The sequence below is a fragment of the Lipotes vexillifer genome, unplaced genomic scaffold (assembly GCF_000442215.2).
Source record: "Lipotes vexillifer unplaced genomic scaffold, Lipotes_vexillifer_v1.1 scaffold1215, whole genome shotgun sequence".
Classification (NCBI taxonomy): Eukaryota; Metazoa; Chordata; class Mammalia; order Artiodactyla; family Lipotidae; genus Lipotes; species Lipotes vexillifer.
The window spans coordinates 2,090,147-2,110,276 of NW_006790710.1; the positions used below are offsets into that span (position 1 = coordinate 2,090,147).

Here is a 20,130-nt window from a genome sequence, read left to right on the forward strand (position 1 = left end):
AAAGTCCCCGCGCCGCGCCGCCACCGGGAAGCCCGCCAGGCGCCGGGAGCACAGCTTGGTGCACCGGGCAGGGGCCGAGCGGGACCCGGAGGGCAGATACCCCTCAGTCCTGGGCCGGCTGCATGCCTGGCGGGAGCTGGTGCGGGCGGTGGGCGGGTGAGGCCGTGCGCCCCGGAGTGGAGCGGGCGCCCGGGCCCCGCGGGCTCTCTGGAGCTGCCGCCCGCCGTTTGCCCGTCGGAGCCCGCGCGCGTCGCTTACGCGGCCCTCGGCCCGGGCTCGCAGCCCTCTGCGCGTCCGTCCGTCTGTCTGGCTGTCGGTCGCCTCCTGCGGGCCGCAGGGGAGCGCGCGAAGCTGGCGCACTTGTCTTCTGCGGGCGCCGCCAGCACCTTTAAATCGCGCTCCTCTTTCTCATTCACATTTTGCCTGCTGCCGGGCCGGGCTCCCCTCACGTGGGGCCGGGAGCCGCCGCCTATTGGCTGCGCCAGGAGTGGGCGGGGCGAAAGCGGGGCTCCGCCCCTTCCACCAGGGCTGGCCGAGAGCAGGCTGTGGACGCCGCGAGCTCAGCGAGCGGCCCAGAGAGCCGGAGCTTGTGCGCCTGGCCCGCGCCGCACAAACTTGAAAGGGGCCATTGGCACCTCCTAGGCTTGAAACTCGAGGCTCGGCAGCCTCAACGAGGCCGCCTCCAAGGGCGGCTTTCGGGGCTAGCGACGGCCGCGTCTAAACCGCGGGCGTTTTCTTTCTTTGGTATACATGCTTTGGAACAAACCTGCTGCGTGCTGCTGCTGCTCCCGGGGTCCGGGCGAGGTTCCCGGAGTTGGGGGCAGGGTCTTGCCCCTCCAGGTCCGCCCATAGGGCGCCGGCCGGGAGCTAGCAGCCCCTGCCCGCCGCAGGGAACCCGCCGGGTTGCTCGAGGCGCCCCCCGCGTTCCCGGCGCCGCGGGGAGGCTGCCGATGCCCCCATCCCGAGCTGGGCCCTCCAGTGAGCGATCCCGTCTCATTTTTCATGACATTCTTAATCATCGCACCTATTTACACACTTTGCCTGCGCACCAAAATAACAGCCACGATAATTATGATAATAAAGCGAGTCCTTTATCTGCTCCATCCTCGGGGAGGAAGGGGGGAGTTGCTGTGGCTCCAGTTTGTATAACGTGAGATTATCCTGATGAAAGCTTTATGATGTTTGCGCAAATAAATGCTGCGCTTTGTAAATAGGCGCTAATTAAGCACGTTGAGAACGGAGGGAGCGCTCACCCCGGCGCCGCCGCCAGGTTTCCAGCGCGAGGACTCGAGGGTGCGCGGTTCCCCTTTGCCTACTGCAGGATGGAGTCGATTCCCTCAAGATGTTTCCCCTGTCTCGACAATGGTAAAACCCCAGAACTTGGGAGTAAGGGAATTGGCGGGGATGGGGTGAGTGTTAGGCATGTTCTTATCCCCTTCACCATGATAAAAACAAAAGTTTCAGCTCTTGTATTCCCTTTTCAAATGGAATCCTTTCGTGGCAAGGGCAGACCGTGCAAAGCGCGCCAGCGCGCGCGGGGCTTCCACGCGCCTTCAGGGCCTCGGCTCCCACTTGCCGGGTCTAGACGTTCGCCCGGAACGGCCTACAAGCACCGGACTCGGGAGGAGAGGAGGGAAGAGCGCTGTAACGCCGGCCATTAAACATCAGCTCACGCCAAGGAGCTAGTGGCTGGGGAGTTGGCCCGTGTTGGACGTGTGCTATGTATCACTTACAAGCACATTTAATTGGGAGATAAAGATAAATCGACCTTTATGAATTTATCGACCTGATTCTTGAAGCTCTTCTTTCTCGCTCTTCTTTTTTCTCTGGCTTTAACCCGAAGGCCCCCTGGGGGACGTCTGAATCCCGGACCACCTCCTCAGCCGGGAGTCTGGCCGGGGACCCACTGCCCACCCAACGGGCCCTGGAGGAGCGAGGGGAGGGTGCACCCTCGGCGCCCCGGAGGGCTGAGAAAACTCGCTGTCCCCGTCACCAGCCGCCCTCCCTCTCCTAGCCTCCTCCCCCCAGCCGCCCCCCCCCCCACCAGGACAAAGGCGTCTCCAGCGCGTTTCCCCACTCCGGGCCGCAGTAATAGATGTGGCTCCGGCCGCAGGCGCTTTGAAAGGAATTCATTAGGACGCTGACTGTATTGCCTCCACTCCCTTCACGCCCAGACCCCGAGGTGGCTTAGGCGGCGTGAGGGGAAATTAATTCCCGTTGGGATCCTTGGGGAAGGAGACGTCTGTGGGCTCTGTAAGCGCTATCCCTCTTTCTCCACTCCTGCAAAGGAAGCACAAGAAGAAAAGGAAAAGAAAAATAAAAAATAGAAGCCCAGGGCAAAAGTCTGGTTTCTTTATGAGCATAGTAAATACTCCCTCTCTTTATGAGATAGTTACAGTCACACCGTCTTGGGCAGGGTTACCTTGTTTTTTGAATGCTAAAGAAAAAAAAAAAAAAACGCTCGACTGCTTGATTTACGTTGATACAGCCGGGTCCCTTCGCTGCTTGACACTGGCACGTCTGTGTAAGCTGTTACTCATTTTACCTAAGCAGATTTGCCATCCACTTTGCTATTTTGGCGTAAAAATGTTGTTCTAGAGACTTGCATCCCCTGATTACCCTCCAACGGACAGAGCTTCCTTTGATTATTTCGGTGATCATTCCACATTTAAAGTTCAGCAAGGAGATTGAGGTCCACTGAATTATAGGTACACTTGAAATAATTTGATGGCATATTATTTGCACCCATAAACTGCCATGGAAAGTATTGACTACAGGGGTTATAGTACTAATGTCCTTTTATTAGTTAAGGAGTGAAGAGAATTCTCATCAATACGAATTTTATTTACTAGTGTGCTTTTTCTCGAATGCAGTGCAGTCATATTTTCTCATCTAATGCTTAACTGCTTAGAAAACGACTGTTCGCGTCATAAAAGGATCCTTGTGTTTCGCCGTGGTTAACAAGATTCATTTGGGGCACCTGAGCTACCTACAAAGCGTTCAGAGCGAGGAGACAGTGGATAATAAAAGCCTTTAGAGTTTTTCCACTGCTCCTTGGAGAGAGTTCTGGGCAGCGAGAGACAGGTACACCGCTTATCCATCCTTCGGATTCCGACCTGCCTAGCTCGGAACTCCCTCCAACTGTAGAGCTCTCGGTGACTCAGCTCGGCCCAGGCTGCGCGGGAAAACCAGCCGGCACAGACCTTTGCAACTTTGCCTTAGGTGTCCCCTCTCCCCTCCCTCCGAGGAGGAAGAGCGAAGGATGCACCCGAAGGGAGATCTTGCGTCCTCCAACTCCAGTTAACTTCTGCGAACTTTTTTTTTCCGGGGAAACTCCAGTCGGGATGAAGTTGGCCCAGCCCCTGGACACTTTCCTCGGCCGGTGCCAAGCTGGTGTCAAGACCGAATTAGGCCACTTAAAACATCAGACGTCAGTAAATGTGAAGGTAATTAAGTTGTCGCCACGCTTCGGGGCTGTCCCAGTCAGCTTTTGCACGCAGGTGTATGGAGGCTGAGTGTAAAATGCTCAATGCACAAGGAAATGAATATTCATGCAGCAAACTTGTGTTGGCCTGTGGAGTCCAGCCTGGAGAAGGAAGCACCGCTAACCGCGCGCTTCCACGATGCCGCCAGGGTCGAGGTCCCGTGTGGTCGTGGAGAGAAGGCAGCGTGGGAGCCCCAGGTCTCCGTGGGTGCGGAGAAACCCGCGGGCTTAGCGGGCCGGGTGTTCCGGCCCGCCGCCCAGTCCCAGGCTACAGGCCGGTTTCTCGGGCAACCATGTTGTTTTTATTTATAGGGACTTTGAGTGGCCTGATCATTAGGTCATTGCCGCAGCTCTTGCTCCTGGCAATAGTTGGGAAATAGCTTGGGATGGGTTTTATTTATGGAAGGGCAATTGGGATTCACACCCAGCTAACCCAGAACAGTCCCTCCCAAGCTCAAGATGCACTTACAAAGGGGTGCTTGTGTAAAATTCCCCATCAGACACACCAATTTGCAAGTAGCAGAAAGCATTGAAGCCTCATCTTTTTAAACTATTTTATTCAGCCATTTTTTTTTTTTTTTTTTTTTTTTAAATCTGAAAGCCCAAAATAGACTCCATGTGGTTCTAAGTGAAGGCAGCCCTTGGCTGGCTTTGAAATAGCTCCTGCAATTATGTAAAAGAGCCATTCACCAACAGAACGGAATTAAAAGGGATCTCGCCCGCTTCCCTTTCATTGCCAACCTCTCATGTTTGGCTTTTCAAAGCACTTCCAACACGATGTCTTTCTCCAGGACAAAAGGCAGAACAAAAAAAGTCCCCAAACTTGTAAATTGAACGTCAAGGGAACTTTAAACAATTTAAAGCCCATAAATAATGATAAAGGGGACTGGCAAAAAAGGCAAACCCATTCAATTAATAGAGTTTCCCAAGCAAAGATCAAGTGGTTTATAAAATAAAAGTCTTTGGTTTCATTATTCTGCTCCGTGGCCGTGCAGAAAGCAGGACCAGGGGGGTTTTCTAAAGCGCCCTGAAGAAACACTTTGCAGCACCGTGTGTGCTGCGACATTCTTCTGTAGAAAGTTTTGCTTTTTGTCCCCCACCCTCAAAATAGCAGAAACAAAACCGCAAACCAGAAACGTGAAGAGATTTTTTTTTTTTTTTGCATTTCCTTGGAGGAGTTGGAAATTGTTCCCCGCAGGACTGCAGTCGGGGGAACGTGACCCTCACACCTGCGCTGCCCTCCCCACCCCAGCGCGGAGGAACGGGCGGAGCCACGGCCGCGGGGCCCGCGAGCCGAGCCTTGGTGTGATCTGGGGACCAGGGCGGGGAGGTCCTACACCTCCCGGGAGCCGCGAGACTGCGGTCGCGGACGCGCCGACGGCGCACCCAGACGCCAGCTGCGAGCGCGTGGAGCTCGAGGTTCCCCCGCACCCCACGCGGGCCTCGGCTCCAGAGCCGGGGTCCAGGCGTCCAAGGGCGCAGGCAGGGGTCCTAGTTCCTTTTCAGAATAGCCCCGGAGTTTGGAGTGGGGAGTTCGTGACCACTGGGGGTATTGGATCGCCTTACACCTTCGTCCTGGAAGCCCCGCGCCCGCGCTCACCACGCATCTCCCCGGGAGCACCCAGTCCCGGCAAAGCGGATTCTCAGCGGGGCCTGAGCCCGTCCACCCCGAGCTCCCAAGCTGGGAGGAAGAAGCATCGGGCGGAGGCCAGGCCGGGAGCCGGCCCGAGGGCTGTAGTTGCGGGGCCGAGGCCTCGGGCGAGGGCCTGGCTGCCGGGGGAGTAGCGCCCGCATCCTTCCCGCGGGCCTGCGTCGGGCCGCGCGTCTGGGAGGCCGCGCGAGTTCACTAACCCCAGGCCCGGGAGCGCCGGGGAGGGAGGCGCAGGCCGCGCGGCACTTCTCACCTGCCTTTATCTCTACGCATCTGCCCCCTCGGATTCCCGCGGCCCCACCTTTCGGGGACTTCAAACGCGCCCCGCTACTCGGCGCCCGACTTTCATCTCCCCGCACAGCGGGCATTGTTTGCGGGACTTCACAGAGATGCTAATCCCGGGGCCGCGTAAACGGCGGCCTGGGAGGCGGGCAGAGGGCACCGAGGGGTGAGGGGGTGCGCCAGCCTGAGCCGGGGGGCCTTGGGAGCCGCCGTACTGGCAACCCTCCTGGAACGCCCGGGTCAGCTACTGTCCCCCTCCCGTCCCATCCCGCCCGCCTTATCCGGAAGGCGCCGGACACACTGTGACGGTCGTGGGCCGGACAGAGCCGGCGTCCAGTGGACGCGGAAGTAGGAAGCGACCGATGGCCGGGGCTCAGCAGTGCGCCGTCCCAGCTTCCAGCTCTCGGGAGGAGACCGCGTGGCCCGGGAGAGCCCCGCCAGGGGACTCCGACTGGAGCCTCTGGGGACTCCTGGGCCCTCGCAGACCACGGCCGAGCAGCCGCCCCTCGATGGCCCCGACCCCCTGCAGGGGTGTTGTCTGTTAAAGAGGACGAGGTTTACCTAGAGTTCATCCGTTTAACCCTTTGGAAGCCGCACTGGAGGGAGCAAGAGAGTGTTTGGATCAACCGCGACCACCATCAAGGGCGCTGCTCCGACTTCAGCTTCTGCAGGGACCGAAGAAAAAGCAGAGATGCTCCCAGGCGGAACTGCGTTTCTTTCTCCAGAGAGGCTTGCAAAGCAGAGCCTGGATTTCCTCTGGTTACTGCCCCCTCCGATTAAGAAACTGTAACCCAGAAAGGATGTCACCGGACAGGGCAGGGCACTGGGTGTAAACAGAGGGGAGAGATGTTGGCTAAATGTGGAGGGAGAATTGGGATGGCCTCTGTTCCTCCTAACGAATCCCTCCCGTGGATTTCTGGGGGAAAGGTCATTGTAAAAAGTTTGCTTATCAATAAGCTCATCTGGGAACCTCAAGGGTAGGTATGTCTGTAACTGACCAACCCAGCTCCGCGAGGTTTTCCCAGAGGACAGCTCTGACCCTCGGGGGAGGATTGACTTAAATGACAGATGTTTCCCATGGGAGGACAGGAGACGGCGTGGGCTCATGGAGGTGGCGAGAGAGCCATTCAGTTATAATCAACCATTAAATGGAACTATCTGTAGATGTGGAAGCCACTCGAAAAGGTAAAAACCAGGAACACTTCACTTATAATAGGGCCCCCAACTTACAGAAGCATGGACGAGAAGAGTGCTTACCCCCAAACCACTGGGGTGGACCCATTCCACACTGGAGGAAAATTCCAGTGTAGATCTTTGACTCTTGTTTGAGGGGCTTGAAAGCCACCAAGAGCCAGAGCCCATGAAAAGGACAGTGAGTAGAGGCTGGCCACAGGACTCAACTCCCCCTTCCTCGACACTCAGACTCTTTGAGCCCTCACCTCCCCAGGCTCCTTTGCTCACTGACCTGAGGGTGGGTGTAAGTCATGGGTAAGTCATGGGCCGCAAGGGGGTGAGCCAGCTTTCTGGGCATCTGTTTTTGCCAAGCTGGGACAATATACACTGTTCCCTGGTTCGATCGTACACACCCACTGTCCTCATTGCTCCTTGTCACTGCCTGGGAAGGTTGGAATCGTACCAGGAGGAGGGAATCCTTGTTTTTAGGTCTCTAAACAAACCTCTAAAACCTTCCGCCTCAGGTCCCCCAATATACAACCCCTCCTTGGTGGTGATTGCAGAAATAATTGGAAATGCTGTTCTCCTAGGCCTCCGAAGCAAAAGAATTTCTTTGAATTTCCTCCATTTATCATCTGAAAATATACGGAAGGCTCAATCTGCATAAGTTTGCTACCAACAATTGTATCTCCCTTGTGGGTGCAGCCTGGAGTCCCCAAGCTTTAGAGAAAGAAGGAGCCAAGAACCAGGATAGAGAGCAGACCTTAATACCGCCCCTCCCCATGTGTTTTCATTTGGGGACCAATCTGCTTGAGCATACGCAACCAGACAGGAAAATGAGGGAATGAGGAGTGCAGTTCTTTGAGACACAGTGGGAACAACCGAGAAAACTTTAGAGTGCTGTCCCCACACCTCCCTAGGGGACATTTCTGGGTTTTGTAGGAAATGAAAATATTTTGCACGGGCCATGTTGCCCCTTGTGTGTGCGGGTTTGTTGAAAGAGAGTTTTGTTTCTGAACGATGAGCAGAGCATTAAAGAAAGGCTGCTCATTATTTCGCTATGTAGGACTCATTCTGCATGATGACACCCCTGGGAGGGGAGGTTATTCTCATATCTCCTTCACACCCATGTACTGAGGTGACTTCCACCTGCAGGGGACATTGCCACTGACACCAGCACAGGGGCTCCGAGGCTGCTTCAGAAGGCTCCCTTGGGTGTCCCTTGCCTGCTCTGACCAGGCCACGGCAGAGCAGCCCTTGAGGACAGTCACAGACCCCATAGCAGGGCAGAGGCGAAGGCTCAGTGAGTGGGCTCCTTCAGGCCGTCTGCCCCTCAGCCCTCCTGAGCATATGAGGCTTATTCATCTCTTGGTGGTTATAATTTTCACTCATTCCTCAAGTTTCTCTCAGACCCACTTAAACTGCAAAGAAAACCCCAGAAGACTTAAGAGATGAGAGACTTCTTAAAGTTCAACTTCATTCTTACCCCCAAACCCTTAAAGTTCAGTTCGTTCAATATATTGTAAGTTATTTGGAAACTTATACTTTAAAATGTAAAGAAATGGCTAATTTATTGTGGAAGCAAATTTCACATTGACATTTTAATTTTAATAATCTAACAAGGTTATTTAATATCTGTAAACAGAAGTCAAAAAAGTGTTATATAGTAATAAATTAATGAGAGAATGGCAGGAAACAGTTTTATTTCAGACTTTGAAATTTCAAAAATATTAGTGTGGAAAGCACCTTGGGTGTGTGGAGCGCTTGGCGATCTAGAGTGCCGCCTATGTGTCATGTGGATAATGGCATCGGCTTTAGGGCCTGTCTCGGCTCTGCGGTTCCAAGGGGACGGAAGCGGGCTCCCCTTCTGCGGAATTAGAAGGGCCGGGGAGTCTACCTTTTTCATGTCTACAACTGCACAAGAAAATGTCCCAATTTCTTTTCATTTTAAATGTCTAGGCTGCAAGAGAAGGCTTTGTCACAAATGAGGGGGTAAAAATCAGACTTGCATGATTGCACAAGGCCTTAAGATATACGATCAGATTTTGGACGTGATCATAGAAAACCCACATTGTCTCTCTTTAAAATCCATGTAAAGTTCTCCTAGTTCTTTGACTCCTCCTGAGCAGGGCCTAGAAGCGGAAAGGATAAGAAACCCTCTGACACCTGGGCCTGAGGGACCTGGGTGCACCGCTGAGTTCACCCCGGCCTCAGTTTTTCCATCCGCGTAATGGGCGGGAATGCCGGCTCTGTCTCACCGGCGGCCTGACTGCATCCCTAAAACGCAGATAATTAACAGGTCGCTTATGTCACGGGTGGTCTGAACTAGATCGCGTAGCACGAGGGGGCAGGGCGCCTGGCCCGGAGCGAATGCTCGGGAGGGTCTCTAAATTGCAAGCAAGCCCGCCAGCCCTGGAGCGCTGCAGGTGCTGGGTGGACGCGGGGCAGCCAGTGCGCTCAGAGCGAGAGTATCAATTTGAGGCAGCCTCTGATCTCAAGACTCTTGAGCACTGAAAGCAAAGCACAGGCCACCAATGGATCAGGATGCGGTACAGTATTTCACGACACACGAGGCCTCCTACGGGAGAAGAGAGGTCCCGAATCGCCACCCCTGCGCCGGCACAGCTTCATCCTCTTTGCACAAACGGAGGCCGAGGCGCCGACAGTCGCCGGCCCCGGAGCGTCCCTCTGCAGTCGGCCCTCATCACCAAGTTTAGCATTAGAAGGCACTGCCTGCCCAGGGAGATGACTTCTCTGTCATTTCAGATTATTTTACTTTAAGTAAAATATCTGTAAACTGTGTTCATGTACTAAACGAACAAAGCTCAAATACATTCCTCTTTGGGGAAGGGGTAGGCAACCTGAACACTTCGGCGTCTTGCTTCCCCCCCAAATTCCATTTCCTCAGGGCTCCCATCCCGATCCCACCGCCGGAGTTTCGAACCCCGTGGGGACGCTGCGGGTGGAGGAAGCTGGGAGGCGGGACGCGAGCTGCCAGCCAAGGACCAAGGGCTGACCCGCCCTCTCCGCTCGGCAGCACTCCGCTCTCGCTGCAGGACCCTGGCTCGACGGCGCCCCCTGCGGGCCTCTGTCGGGATCGGCCCCTCGGAGCCGGGGAGCCGGGCTGGAGCGTCGCCGCGTCAAGGTCCCCGCCCGGGACTATTCCCTCGAGCTCCCAGACTTCCGTTCTCTGAGCAGCCGGGCCTGATCTCGTTTCAGGTGTGGGGGGCGATTTTTACCGCACCCCCGGCTTGCTTTTTTTATGGAAAGGGGCAAACATCTCCAGTTTTAAGGTGGCCCAATTATCTCGTTGGCACGACTTAAAATGTCTCTCTTTAATTCATTTCAGTCTAGTATATATGCTTCGGCAAGTAGCTAATTTCTTAGGGATGTCTTCGCCTCGTCGTTTGCATATAAAGCGCGTCGGAAGTCGGCCCCATCTTCCCGTGCACGGGTCGCAGTTAGCTGGGCCGCCTCCTGGAGGGCGGGGATGCCTGAGTTTGGCCCGGGAAGTCGCAGGCAGTGGTCAGCGATAGGGCCTGGAGCCGGCGGGGCGGGGAAGGGGACAGGGCCCCTCCCCTGGATCGCCACTGCACCGCCCCGAGCCCCCTCCACTCTTATCTCCGGGAGGGGACGCCCCTTGGTTGCCACGTGGGCGCGAGGGTCGGGGGCGCATGTATCCCCAAGTGCGTTTATTAAATCGCGTCTGGAGATAGATGAACGTGGATACAGGGGCGGATATCGCAGCGCTCAGTTGAGCAATCTTCTGGCTTTAAATTCCGAGTAAAAGTCTCAAATATTCCCGGGTCAGGGGGGCACTGTCTCATTAAAACCGCTCTCGTCCTGAAACTGCAATGCAGACATTAAAGTGCAGTATTTTTCAATTAGAGCTGACGAATTCAATCAAAATTCCATAGATTAGGATGAAATGAGGCATGGGTCATTTACAGGGGAATTTAATTGCCGAGCCATTAGACAAATAGTATATTTGCCATTCCCGCGTTATCCATCATTTTCGACATCAATACCGGGGCCGCATCTCCCCGTCCCGCAGCCGCCCGGCGTCGGCTGTAAACACTCCCTTCCCTGTATCTTCTGATTATATCTGATTTCATTTAGGGCCATGGGGGATTATAAATGTTCACGCAATCAAGTTCATTAGGACTTCAAATCGCATTTCTGATTGGGATCGCTCTGCCGCTGTCCTCGGTGCGCCTTTCAAACCCCAGGACGAGGCTTTCAAAAATATCTTTTTGAATTTAAAGCTTCACATCCTTTTGTCTTCCGACGCCCCCTCCCGCCTCCCGCCGGGCGGCCTTGCGCTCCTCTGGCCTCCTTTGCGGGGGAGCAGCCCTGAGCCCCGTCGCCCTGGGAGCGGGGCTGGACCCTCACGCCCCCAGGCTCGCCCGGAGTGGGGGCACGGCGGGCTGGCCTAGCAGCTCTTCCCCCCGCATTAGATCCCCCTCCCGGCCCACCCGGAGAACCTCCCCCGCGCGGCCGCGGGGCACTCAGGATCCGGAGACCTGGGCCGGGCGCTGGAGGACCCGCCCCGCGTGTTAGCGGATCGCGGGTGGGTGCGGACCCCCAATCCCTTACCCCCGGCCCCGCGCCGCAGTTTGTAAGTGGAGCTCCGGGCGTATTTGAGTCACGCGGCCGTAGGCCTGTGGGCAGCTGCTGGGCCCGACCCTGGGACCCTGAGGACTGACACCCGGAACCCCTTTCAGGCTGGGCTCTTTCACTCCGGAGACCCAGGTTGGGGCTGTAGCCCGCGGAGCAATTCTCCCTCATTAGTAAACCCAGGAAACAAAGGAGCAGACTCTTCCGGGGAGAGCTCTCGACAAGAAAGGCTCAAGATATCCCTTCCAGCGCAGTTGAAAAATAATAGCGTAATATTAACTGCTTCTCATAAAAATATACTTTCACAGAGATACAGTTACAAGAAGAAAACCCTCATTTTACCCCCGTACTTTGTGCCCCTCGCTGTTAGCTGCCTCAGTAATTTAATTGGAATGAAACGTGAGAAATGTGTCATTTTTGAAGAATTTATGCATCACTTCCTAGAAATCTCACTGTTAGCTAGGAGCCCACTGCGTTGTGTTTAGAACCCGTAATCACATTTTTATGTGTCTGTACTGGGAGTTAACGTGACCTCCTGTTTTTAGCAGATAAAAAAAGGTTCTTTTTCCATAACATCTGCATCAAACTCTGGCTTATACAAAGTACTAGAAAATCCTGTCTCCCCAAGGTTTTCCCAACTTACCAACTTTTTTCAGAGCAGGGAAAAGATACGTGAATGGGAAAAGTGCCTACCAAATGAATAATTACACACCGAATTAAAAGCCTGCATTAAACATAGTCCACAGCAAACACTGCATTCTCAATCATGTTTATGGCTTACAAATTGCATTACAAAGAAATCTACTCTTTTTATTGGAGTGATTAAGCAGAGTGTTAGGACTGCAGAAACACCATTCCGGAAGATTAGATGAAGCCTGAAAACCCAGCTAGTTACATTGCAATGGTGAATGTATAATTTTGTTAAAGAACACGTTGAACACGTAAATGAGGATTGGGCTGTCATTATGGCATCGTAAAAGAGTCAACTTAAAATTATATTTATTTATAAACACATTGCCTATAAAACGTGCATACTTAATACAAAGGAAGTAGGCAAACCCATAATCAATATTTTAATTACGGATTTTTAAAATTATAGCAACATAATTCTATATGATATGTCACGACTCTATAGTTTTCCTATACTCTCCGCCCCTTTAGCATGTGAGCTAAAATCTTGTCTTCTGATTCTGGGGAGAGCCGGTTGGTGGGCCGGGTAAGACCGTTTGCTTATGGCGCCACCTGCAGGACTCCATGAAAATAAGTTTCAACGCTGGAATCCTCCCGCTGGGCTCTAGGAATTGACCTCACTCAGGCTTATTTTTTAGCAATTTAATGAGATTAATTTTTGTTTTAAATCAGAACGATACTGACAATTTCAAGACAAACCCTAGAGTTTGAAAAGCCGACTGAAAGCCAAAAATAAGACGCGACCTTGATCCTAGTTGAAACTTTGGGACTCCTGTATATCCCAAGTGCACATAGAAAATTTGACTAAGGAATAATTTATTCTTGAAATAATGGAATAAAAGATGCAATATTCCTGGTTTATCACTTGGTCCTTGGGCAGCCCTTAAAAGATGAAAAGCACTTGGCAAGCTAATAACATTCGCAATTGCAGTGATTAAGCTCTCTCTCAGATGTCCGCGTCAGGACCCCTCACTGGAGCAGACCCACTCATTCTCCAAGCCTGTATTTTATACCGTTTTTGTAGAGGGTTAAGTGTTCTTTGCAAAAGTTCAACAGCCTGCCCCATCAACATGAAGACGTAAGGGTTATTTCGGAGACTGAAACTGTGGTGATTATATACAGTTACCGGGATTAGCAAATGCTTCCTAAAGAGTCAGTGGTTTTGATTTTCTTCAAATCATGCGGGGGCTTCCCTGGTGGTGCAGTGGTTGAGAATCTGCCTGCCGATGCAGGGGACACGGGTTCGTGCCCCGGTCTGGGAAGATCCCACATGCCGCGGAGCGGTTGGGCCCGTGAGCCATGGCCGCTGAGCCTGTGCGTCCGGAGCCTGTGCTCCGCAACGGGAGACGCCACAACAGTGAGAGGACCGCGTACTGCAAAAAAAAAAAAAAAAAAAAAAAAAGCATGCGGAATGGATGATTATCATGTAACTTAAAATTAAATGGATTTTAAGTACACTAATAAGAGAAGCCCAATGCCGCCTTCAGAATTTTAAACATGACACATCACACCGTGCCATGTCCGTGCCCTGCCTGCCTGTGGGCTGTGGGTTGTGTCTGGCCATCTAGCTGTGCTGTGGACACCTCATCCTGTCCAGGGCATGGTCGGGATGGAAAGGGGTGAAACTTCTCAGGACCATTGTTGGCAGAGAACCTCATGTGTGTATTTTTGAATTCTCTGTGGTCAGAGGACAGTTGTATAGTCAAAGATACTCAAAGTTTGAGGGAAAATATTCCTCTGCTATCTTTTTCCTTTTTAGTAGAGACATCAGCTACTCTTTTATTACCTTCTGAATTTTGAACCATGTGAATGCATCATTAAACACTAAGTTTAAAATTTTAAAAGTTTAGGTCTTTTGGAATTGAGTTTATGTAATATACTCAGAGAGAAAAATAGTGATGTTTAATATGAACTGTTTAAGAATGGAAAACACTTTTACCCTTTAATAAAAGAAATACCAGGGGGCTTCCCTGGTGGCGCAGTGGTTGAGAGTCCGCCTGCCGATGCAGGGGACGCAGATTTGTGCCCCGGTCCGGGAAGATCCCACATGCCGCGGAGCGGCTGGGCCCGTGAGCCACGGCCGCTGAGCCTGCGCGTCCGGAGCCTGATGTTTTTCTCACCTAACTTACTTCGCTCCCTCCTTCCCACCTTTTCTCCCTCCCCCCTTCCTCTCTCCTTCTCTTAGTCTTGTCCTTCCCCTCCCCGCCTTTCTTATCTGTGTGGAATTATGCAAGTCCCCTTCATTTTAGCACTTCCTGCCACATGACCCATAGGGCAGAGCTAGATAGTCATCAATACTACAAATTTTTTCAGTTATTTTATTTTTTTGCTTAACAAAGCAAGTTGCTAGAAGTAATTAAATTCTGAAAAACTAGGAATGAATTCCATCCCATTTGATGGTTAAGATAACCCCCAAACCACCACACTTGCCATTTTTGTCCCATGCACTCATGACAATACATCAGGAATCGTTTTCAGCACATCTGGAGCCACTAGAATGCGGCTGAATCAGAACTCATTTCTAGTGCCAGTTTATTTCCTATTTTTCTGTGCAGTAGTCATGTACCTGAGTTGGGGGCAGGGTGAAGGACTTCCTGACATCTTTAGAGCACCTGTTCATTTCTCTGTTTCTGTTGCACATGGGTCCATGTTGACCAAGAGCGCTATACTATACTGGAGGTACTGGACCCACCGCATATGGTATTGGCCGGTGGGGGAGGGTGGAGTGGGTGCTCATCGGGGATGTCACGTGACTGCCTGATGAGTGTGTTGGCGAGGGAAGCTGCAAAGTGCCCACACTGCCGCCTGCCTTGGGAACAGGGGCCCTCATTCGATGCAGAGGTGAAGCCAGAGAGAAAGTGGAGAAAGTGGCCCTTTCTCTCCACACCTCCCCCGATGTGCCCAAGTCTCTCCAACAGCCTTGCTGACAAGTTGGCCTCCTTGGCTTGGCTGTGAGCTCCACTAGGAGCCTGTCTTGTTGGTGGTGGGTCCTGAGTCCTAAGCCCTGGGCTCCACTCCCAGCAGGCTCAGGCAGGGTTGGTTAAAGGAAGGAACAAATGACTGAATGGATGAGTGAATGGTTTATCCCCAAGGAACTTCATGGATTAGCTCTACCTGGGAGCATCTGATTTTTAAAAGAAAATTCTTGGGTGGGGGGCGGTGAAATAATGAATAAGAATTCCACAGTGGTGGAATTTCGGCAGCTATGGGGAGATGTCTGGGGCTCACTCTGAGAATCATGTTGTTTTTAAAGCTGTAATTCGGGGAAAAACATGTTTTTGAAAATGTAATAATTGGTCATTATTCATCAGAATTTTAGAAATTTAAAGTCAATGTGTTTTAAAAGAGTTCTACTTTGTTCCGGGACTCCAAAGCATATTTAAATTTAGTGCATTCAGAAATACAACCTGTCTTCTAAGGAGGAGGGGGGTGGAGAGGGGAGGCTGAAGAACAGGCTGTGTCAGGCAGCAGAGGTTCACTCAGATTCTCATTTGCAAAATCCCGTTAGGACAGGGCTCCTTAGTAGCTGCTGGGGCTGTATTTCTTACTGTTTCCGCCTTTCTCATTTTTCTCATAAATAACATTGCTTTGCTTTTCCATTTTTGCAGTCTTTATCCCGATATTAGGCTATTTTCTTCTCTTAATAATCAAACAATCATAATAAGAGAAGGAACCATTTATTGCTTTCCTTCTCTGGGCCACGTCTGGGCCTAGGGCTTTGCACTCTGCTCGCAGTAGGACCAACTGGGGGCAGGGGCGTCACCCAAGCTCGTCAGCAACGTTAAAGTTGGCCGACCCACAGAATCTGGGGCCCTGCCCCAGAGGCCAGTGTCAGAATCTGCATTTCAACAAGACCCCTTCAGATTGGAGAAGCCTGCTGCCCTCACGAATTATCTCACTGAGTCCCATCCCGGTGAGAGAGGTACGCACGCTTTCACTTCCCAGCTGAGCAAACTGCAGCTGATAGGTTAGATACCTGTAACTGTTCTCCTTGCTCAGTGGAGCAGCCTGGATCTGTAGCCCCACCTCTGGGGTGTCACCATGGGTTCCTACCCGCCCTCTGGTGTGCTGCATCCCTTTCCAGGACGAAGGAACTTCCTAGAGTCTCACTGGGGTCACATCTGCTCACCTGCTCTGTGGCTCCCCATGGTCTGTGCAATGAAGTTCAGAATCCTTGATCTGGAAGCCAAGACCCTCCCGACTGGCCTCCTTCCAGTGGCCAAAGCATAGGAACCCTCCCTTCCAGGCGGACGAATCACTGTTCCTCCATGGTGTGTGCACTTTCCTGCACCCCTGCCTTTGTTCAAGTTTTCCTTTTGATCCAGGGGTAGCTCCAGAATGTCTACGTGGGAGGGGCTCGGGGAGAGCCATCTGCCTGGGGTGAGGGTTGTGGGATCTTGAACCGTGTTTACATAGTCGTTTGGGTGAGATGCCGGTCTCAAAGGGCAGGATGTGGGTGGGTCAGCTGAAGGGGGATGCTGTCCTATCCCTCCCTTGGCCTGACCCGCTGTGTTGAAATCTGACCATCCACCAAGGCTCAGCCGGGTCTACTCCTTTCGTGATGCCCACCCTCATTCTTTTCACCTCCACAGTGGGCTTCACTCACAGATACAGCATCCCACCTTAGACTGCAGTTATCTACTGGGGTGTGGAACCCCCCCTTCCACACTGCGAACAGTGGGATGGCATGCCTGCCCTCCTGAGATTCATCCCAGCTGCACCTTGCACCAGCTCAAACTGGAAAATGTGGAGCCACTGCTTATCCTCAGAGGATGAGAATAGAGTCCTTTTTTTTTTTTTTTTTTTTTTTTTTTTTTGCGGTACGCGGGCCTCTCAGTCTTGTGGCCTCTCCCGTTGCGGAGCACAGGCTCCGGACGCGCAGGCTCAGTGGCCACGGCTCACGGGCCCAGCCGCTCCGCGGCACGTGGGATCTTCCCGGACCGGGGCATGAACCCGTGTCCCCTGCATCAGCAGGCAGACTCTCAACCACTGCGCCACCAGGGAAGCCCAAGAGTCCTTGTTTTAAAAGATGGTTTTTAATAGAAAATGTGAGGTCTAGTAGGGCCAACAGATTGGGAGACAGCTATCAATGAAGAGATAGTTTATTAGTCACCATTCCCAAGAGAAGGGTCACACCACACCGGGAAGCACCAGGGTTGATCAGGAAGTGGGGGGGAGGGGACATGGGCAAGAGCCTTTATTGTGGTTTCCATGGAAAGGATAGGCGAGGCAGGACACACAGGCGTAGGACTGGCTAGTCTGAATGACTGCAGTGGGCTCCAGGGCAGAGGGGCTGGCCTTGGTTGTCTGGCACTGGCTCTGGAGGGGTAGTGGCTGGAGCTCCAGGGAGGTGGTAGGTAGTGAACTCTGGGTTGGTCGAGTTGTATTTGAAAAGGATGCCTGGGGGCATGTTGTTTACAATCTCTAGGAGTTGGCTAACCCTGGGAGGGGCAGTCCCTCCAGTATCCGAAAGGTCCCAGATGTCTGAAGCACCAGAATACAGAAAATAAAAGACACAGTTAATACAGCCCTAGACCTTTAAGAATGCTCTCCTATTCTGGATGCTTGGGCTGAGCTGATGGCAACCTCCATGAACCTGTGTCTGTCCCTGGCATCCTGGACTGTTCCCCACAGCTGGATCCGCTGGTGTTTGGTAAGGCTGTTGCACAGAAGACTCACATCGGATCAGAATGTCTGGCTCACCACCGCTCTGATGTCCTTCTAGGGGCTCTGGACTGTGATACGCCGGGAGGCACCAGTGGGGTCCCGGGCAGGGGCTCTCGTTACAGAAGCAAGTGTCCTCTCAGTGTGTCCGTCTGTCATGTTTGGGGGGGCAGAGTCTTTCCAAGGGTCTGAGCTCTAGGAAGGGTGGGGTGTTCCCCTTGAGGCAGAGGGTCTGAAGGCTGGGGGGACGGGGTGCAGCTCGAATGCTGCCAACGCACTGTGGGCAGGAGACAGACCTTGGGAAAATATGTATACCTTTTAGTTCAACCTCCGCTGAAAGGTACTTTCTGATACAAGTACGATGATAGTCACAGTTCCAGTCCTTACAAGCAACCCTGAGAGGCAGAAAGGGCCTTTATTGCCAATTCCATGCCCAGGTGAACCTGAAGCTGGGTGAGGTCCGTGCACAGGGTGGGTGCCAAGTCCCATCCAAGGCCCCTCCTAACCCTGGAGCCTCCACAGAAGAGCACAAGTGTCTTGGTCCGAATCTCTGGGTTTCAGTGCAAAACCCCCTCTGGCTCCAGAAGAAGGTAATTTTGCAGGGACTTCGGCAAGGGCAACTGGGGCACGAGGTAAAAGCACTTTCTGCCAAACAGCTTCCGAATGGCACAGCGGCAGAGATGCTGCAGACAGCGTGGGCTGTAGGCCAAGGCAAAGAGGGATTGGTAGAAAGGCTGGTGCATCTGAAAGGAAGGCGGGGGAACGTCAGACTGGGCACATGGAACCGACACACGTCTCTCTCCCAGACAGAAGAGCCCTGACGGCACAGGTGATCCTTTCATGGCTACTGATGTGGGACAACCCTCCCCGAGAGGGTCCGGATACTTTTATCAAGTGCAGCTCCTGCCCAGTCAGAGGGAAGTCTGCTTTGGGTGATTTCAGATACTATGCGTAACCTCCTAGAATTCCCCTCTGCCCACCCTCTTTGTAGAGCACACTTTGTTGTTCAGTAATCTGCACAGGACTCAAGTCAATGAAACACGAGGGGACATTTTCTAGAGGCTTCTAGAAAAAAAAAGTTCTCTCTTAATTGACAGTCACCTGTGGACTTTGTTGTGTGTGGACGCAGTGCCAGCAGCTGCCTCGGTCATATCTTAAGCTGTCAGAGAAAGAAACTGACACACAGGAGCCAGGACCTCCACGGCCCACCCTCCTCTGGACAGTGGTTACTGGAGCCCTGAGCTTCTTAAGCCCGTGCGGGTTGGTTTCCTGTTCCTTGCAGCCCACAGGACCCCAGTCAGAACCACAGGCTGTGTGATTACTAAGCCTCCAGAAGAAAAACAGAAACGCTCAGATATGCCCCCAATTTGCCTTACTCCTCCCTTCTCCAGACGTTTTCTACTTACCTGGGTATTAGTGCAAAACTCCACACGTGGGTGAACAGAGACAGACGACAGTCTTGTACTAATGGGGGGAGAGGGGGCAGCTTCCTCACCTGAAACACTTTTTCAGGGATCACCTCCTTCCAGGACTCTGACACGCGGAGCTGAGGGTAGGAGTTGAAAAGAACCTCGAGGACAGCGGGGGCTGGCGCGCAGGTCTTCAGCACCTGGTTGGAAATGGTGGGAGGCACAGTTTGGGTGGGCTGGGTTTTGGGTCCAGGTGGGAAAGGGTGGGGAGACAAGAGGGTGTGCTTGGGTCCCACTGCTGCCATTTCCTGGCTGTGCGACGTCACTGTCCTCCCAGGAAACAACAGCAATCCCAGAAACAGTACAATAGGGCCGTTGTAGGGCCCCAGGTGCTAGTGCACAGGTAAGCACAGGGCAGAGCTCTGTAAGGGGCTGTCTTATCAACACGAAACGTCTGGGCCAAGCGGTACGCATTCAAGTTCCCACGAGGACTATGCTGATGGCCGGGCAGGCTCCTTTGGCTCTGGGGAGCTGCTCAGAGAAAAGGAAATAAGCTCTGCTGGGAGGGAATTTGGCCCAAGGATGGTGTTCCCAGTTTCTTACTTCGATTTTCTAATGTGTTGGGAAACTGGGGTGAGAAGGATTGCTTTGCTGTTGCATTTCTTCTCCACTTGGCCTTTCCGTTTTATTTTCAGAGTCCCCCCTGGCAAAGAATGTTTATTTTCTAATTTGCAAAGTCTACAGTTCAAGTCCATCAGCTTCATCATAAAGATGGAAACAGTACTTGCTTTTTAAAAAATAAACTTTGTTGTTGTTGTTGTTTTGAAGAATTACGAAAGTACACAAAGTAGAGACTGAATGGTAGGTAAACCCTCACGTACACACATCAGTTCATGGCCAATCCTGCCCTATCCATACCTCCAGATCCCCTCCCTAATGTTATTTTAAAGCAAATTCAGTGTATCATCATTTCATCCGTAAATATCTGTGTGTCTCTTAAAGGAGGTTTAGAAGAAATGCAAACACAGTGTCACTGTCACAGCTGAGAAATTAACAGTAGTTTCTTCGTATCACCTAATATATAGTCAACGTTTAAATTCACAAATTTCTCTTAAATGCCATTATATCAAAAACAGTCATTTGTTTGTTTGAATAAGAAT

The 20,130-nt window shown here is 52.4% G+C and overlaps 1 protein-coding gene across 1 annotated transcript in view; it reads right to left on the reverse strand.

Moving 5' to 3' along the window:
- Positions 1 to 18,118: 18,118 nt before the first annotated feature.
- Positions 18,119 to 20,130, reverse strand: part of ASB18 (ankyrin repeat and SOCS box containing 18) — a 65,039-nt gene continuing 63,027 nt past the window's right edge. The window contains exons 5-6 of the mRNA XM_007463915.1: positions 19,057 to 19,170; positions 18,119 to 18,304 (exon numbers count right to left, since the gene is read on the reverse strand). Of these exons, the coding sequence (XP_007463977.1) occupies positions 18,119 to 18,304; positions 19,057 to 19,170 (300 nt within the window). The remainder of the gene's footprint in view (positions 18,305 to 19,056; positions 19,171 to 20,130) is intronic.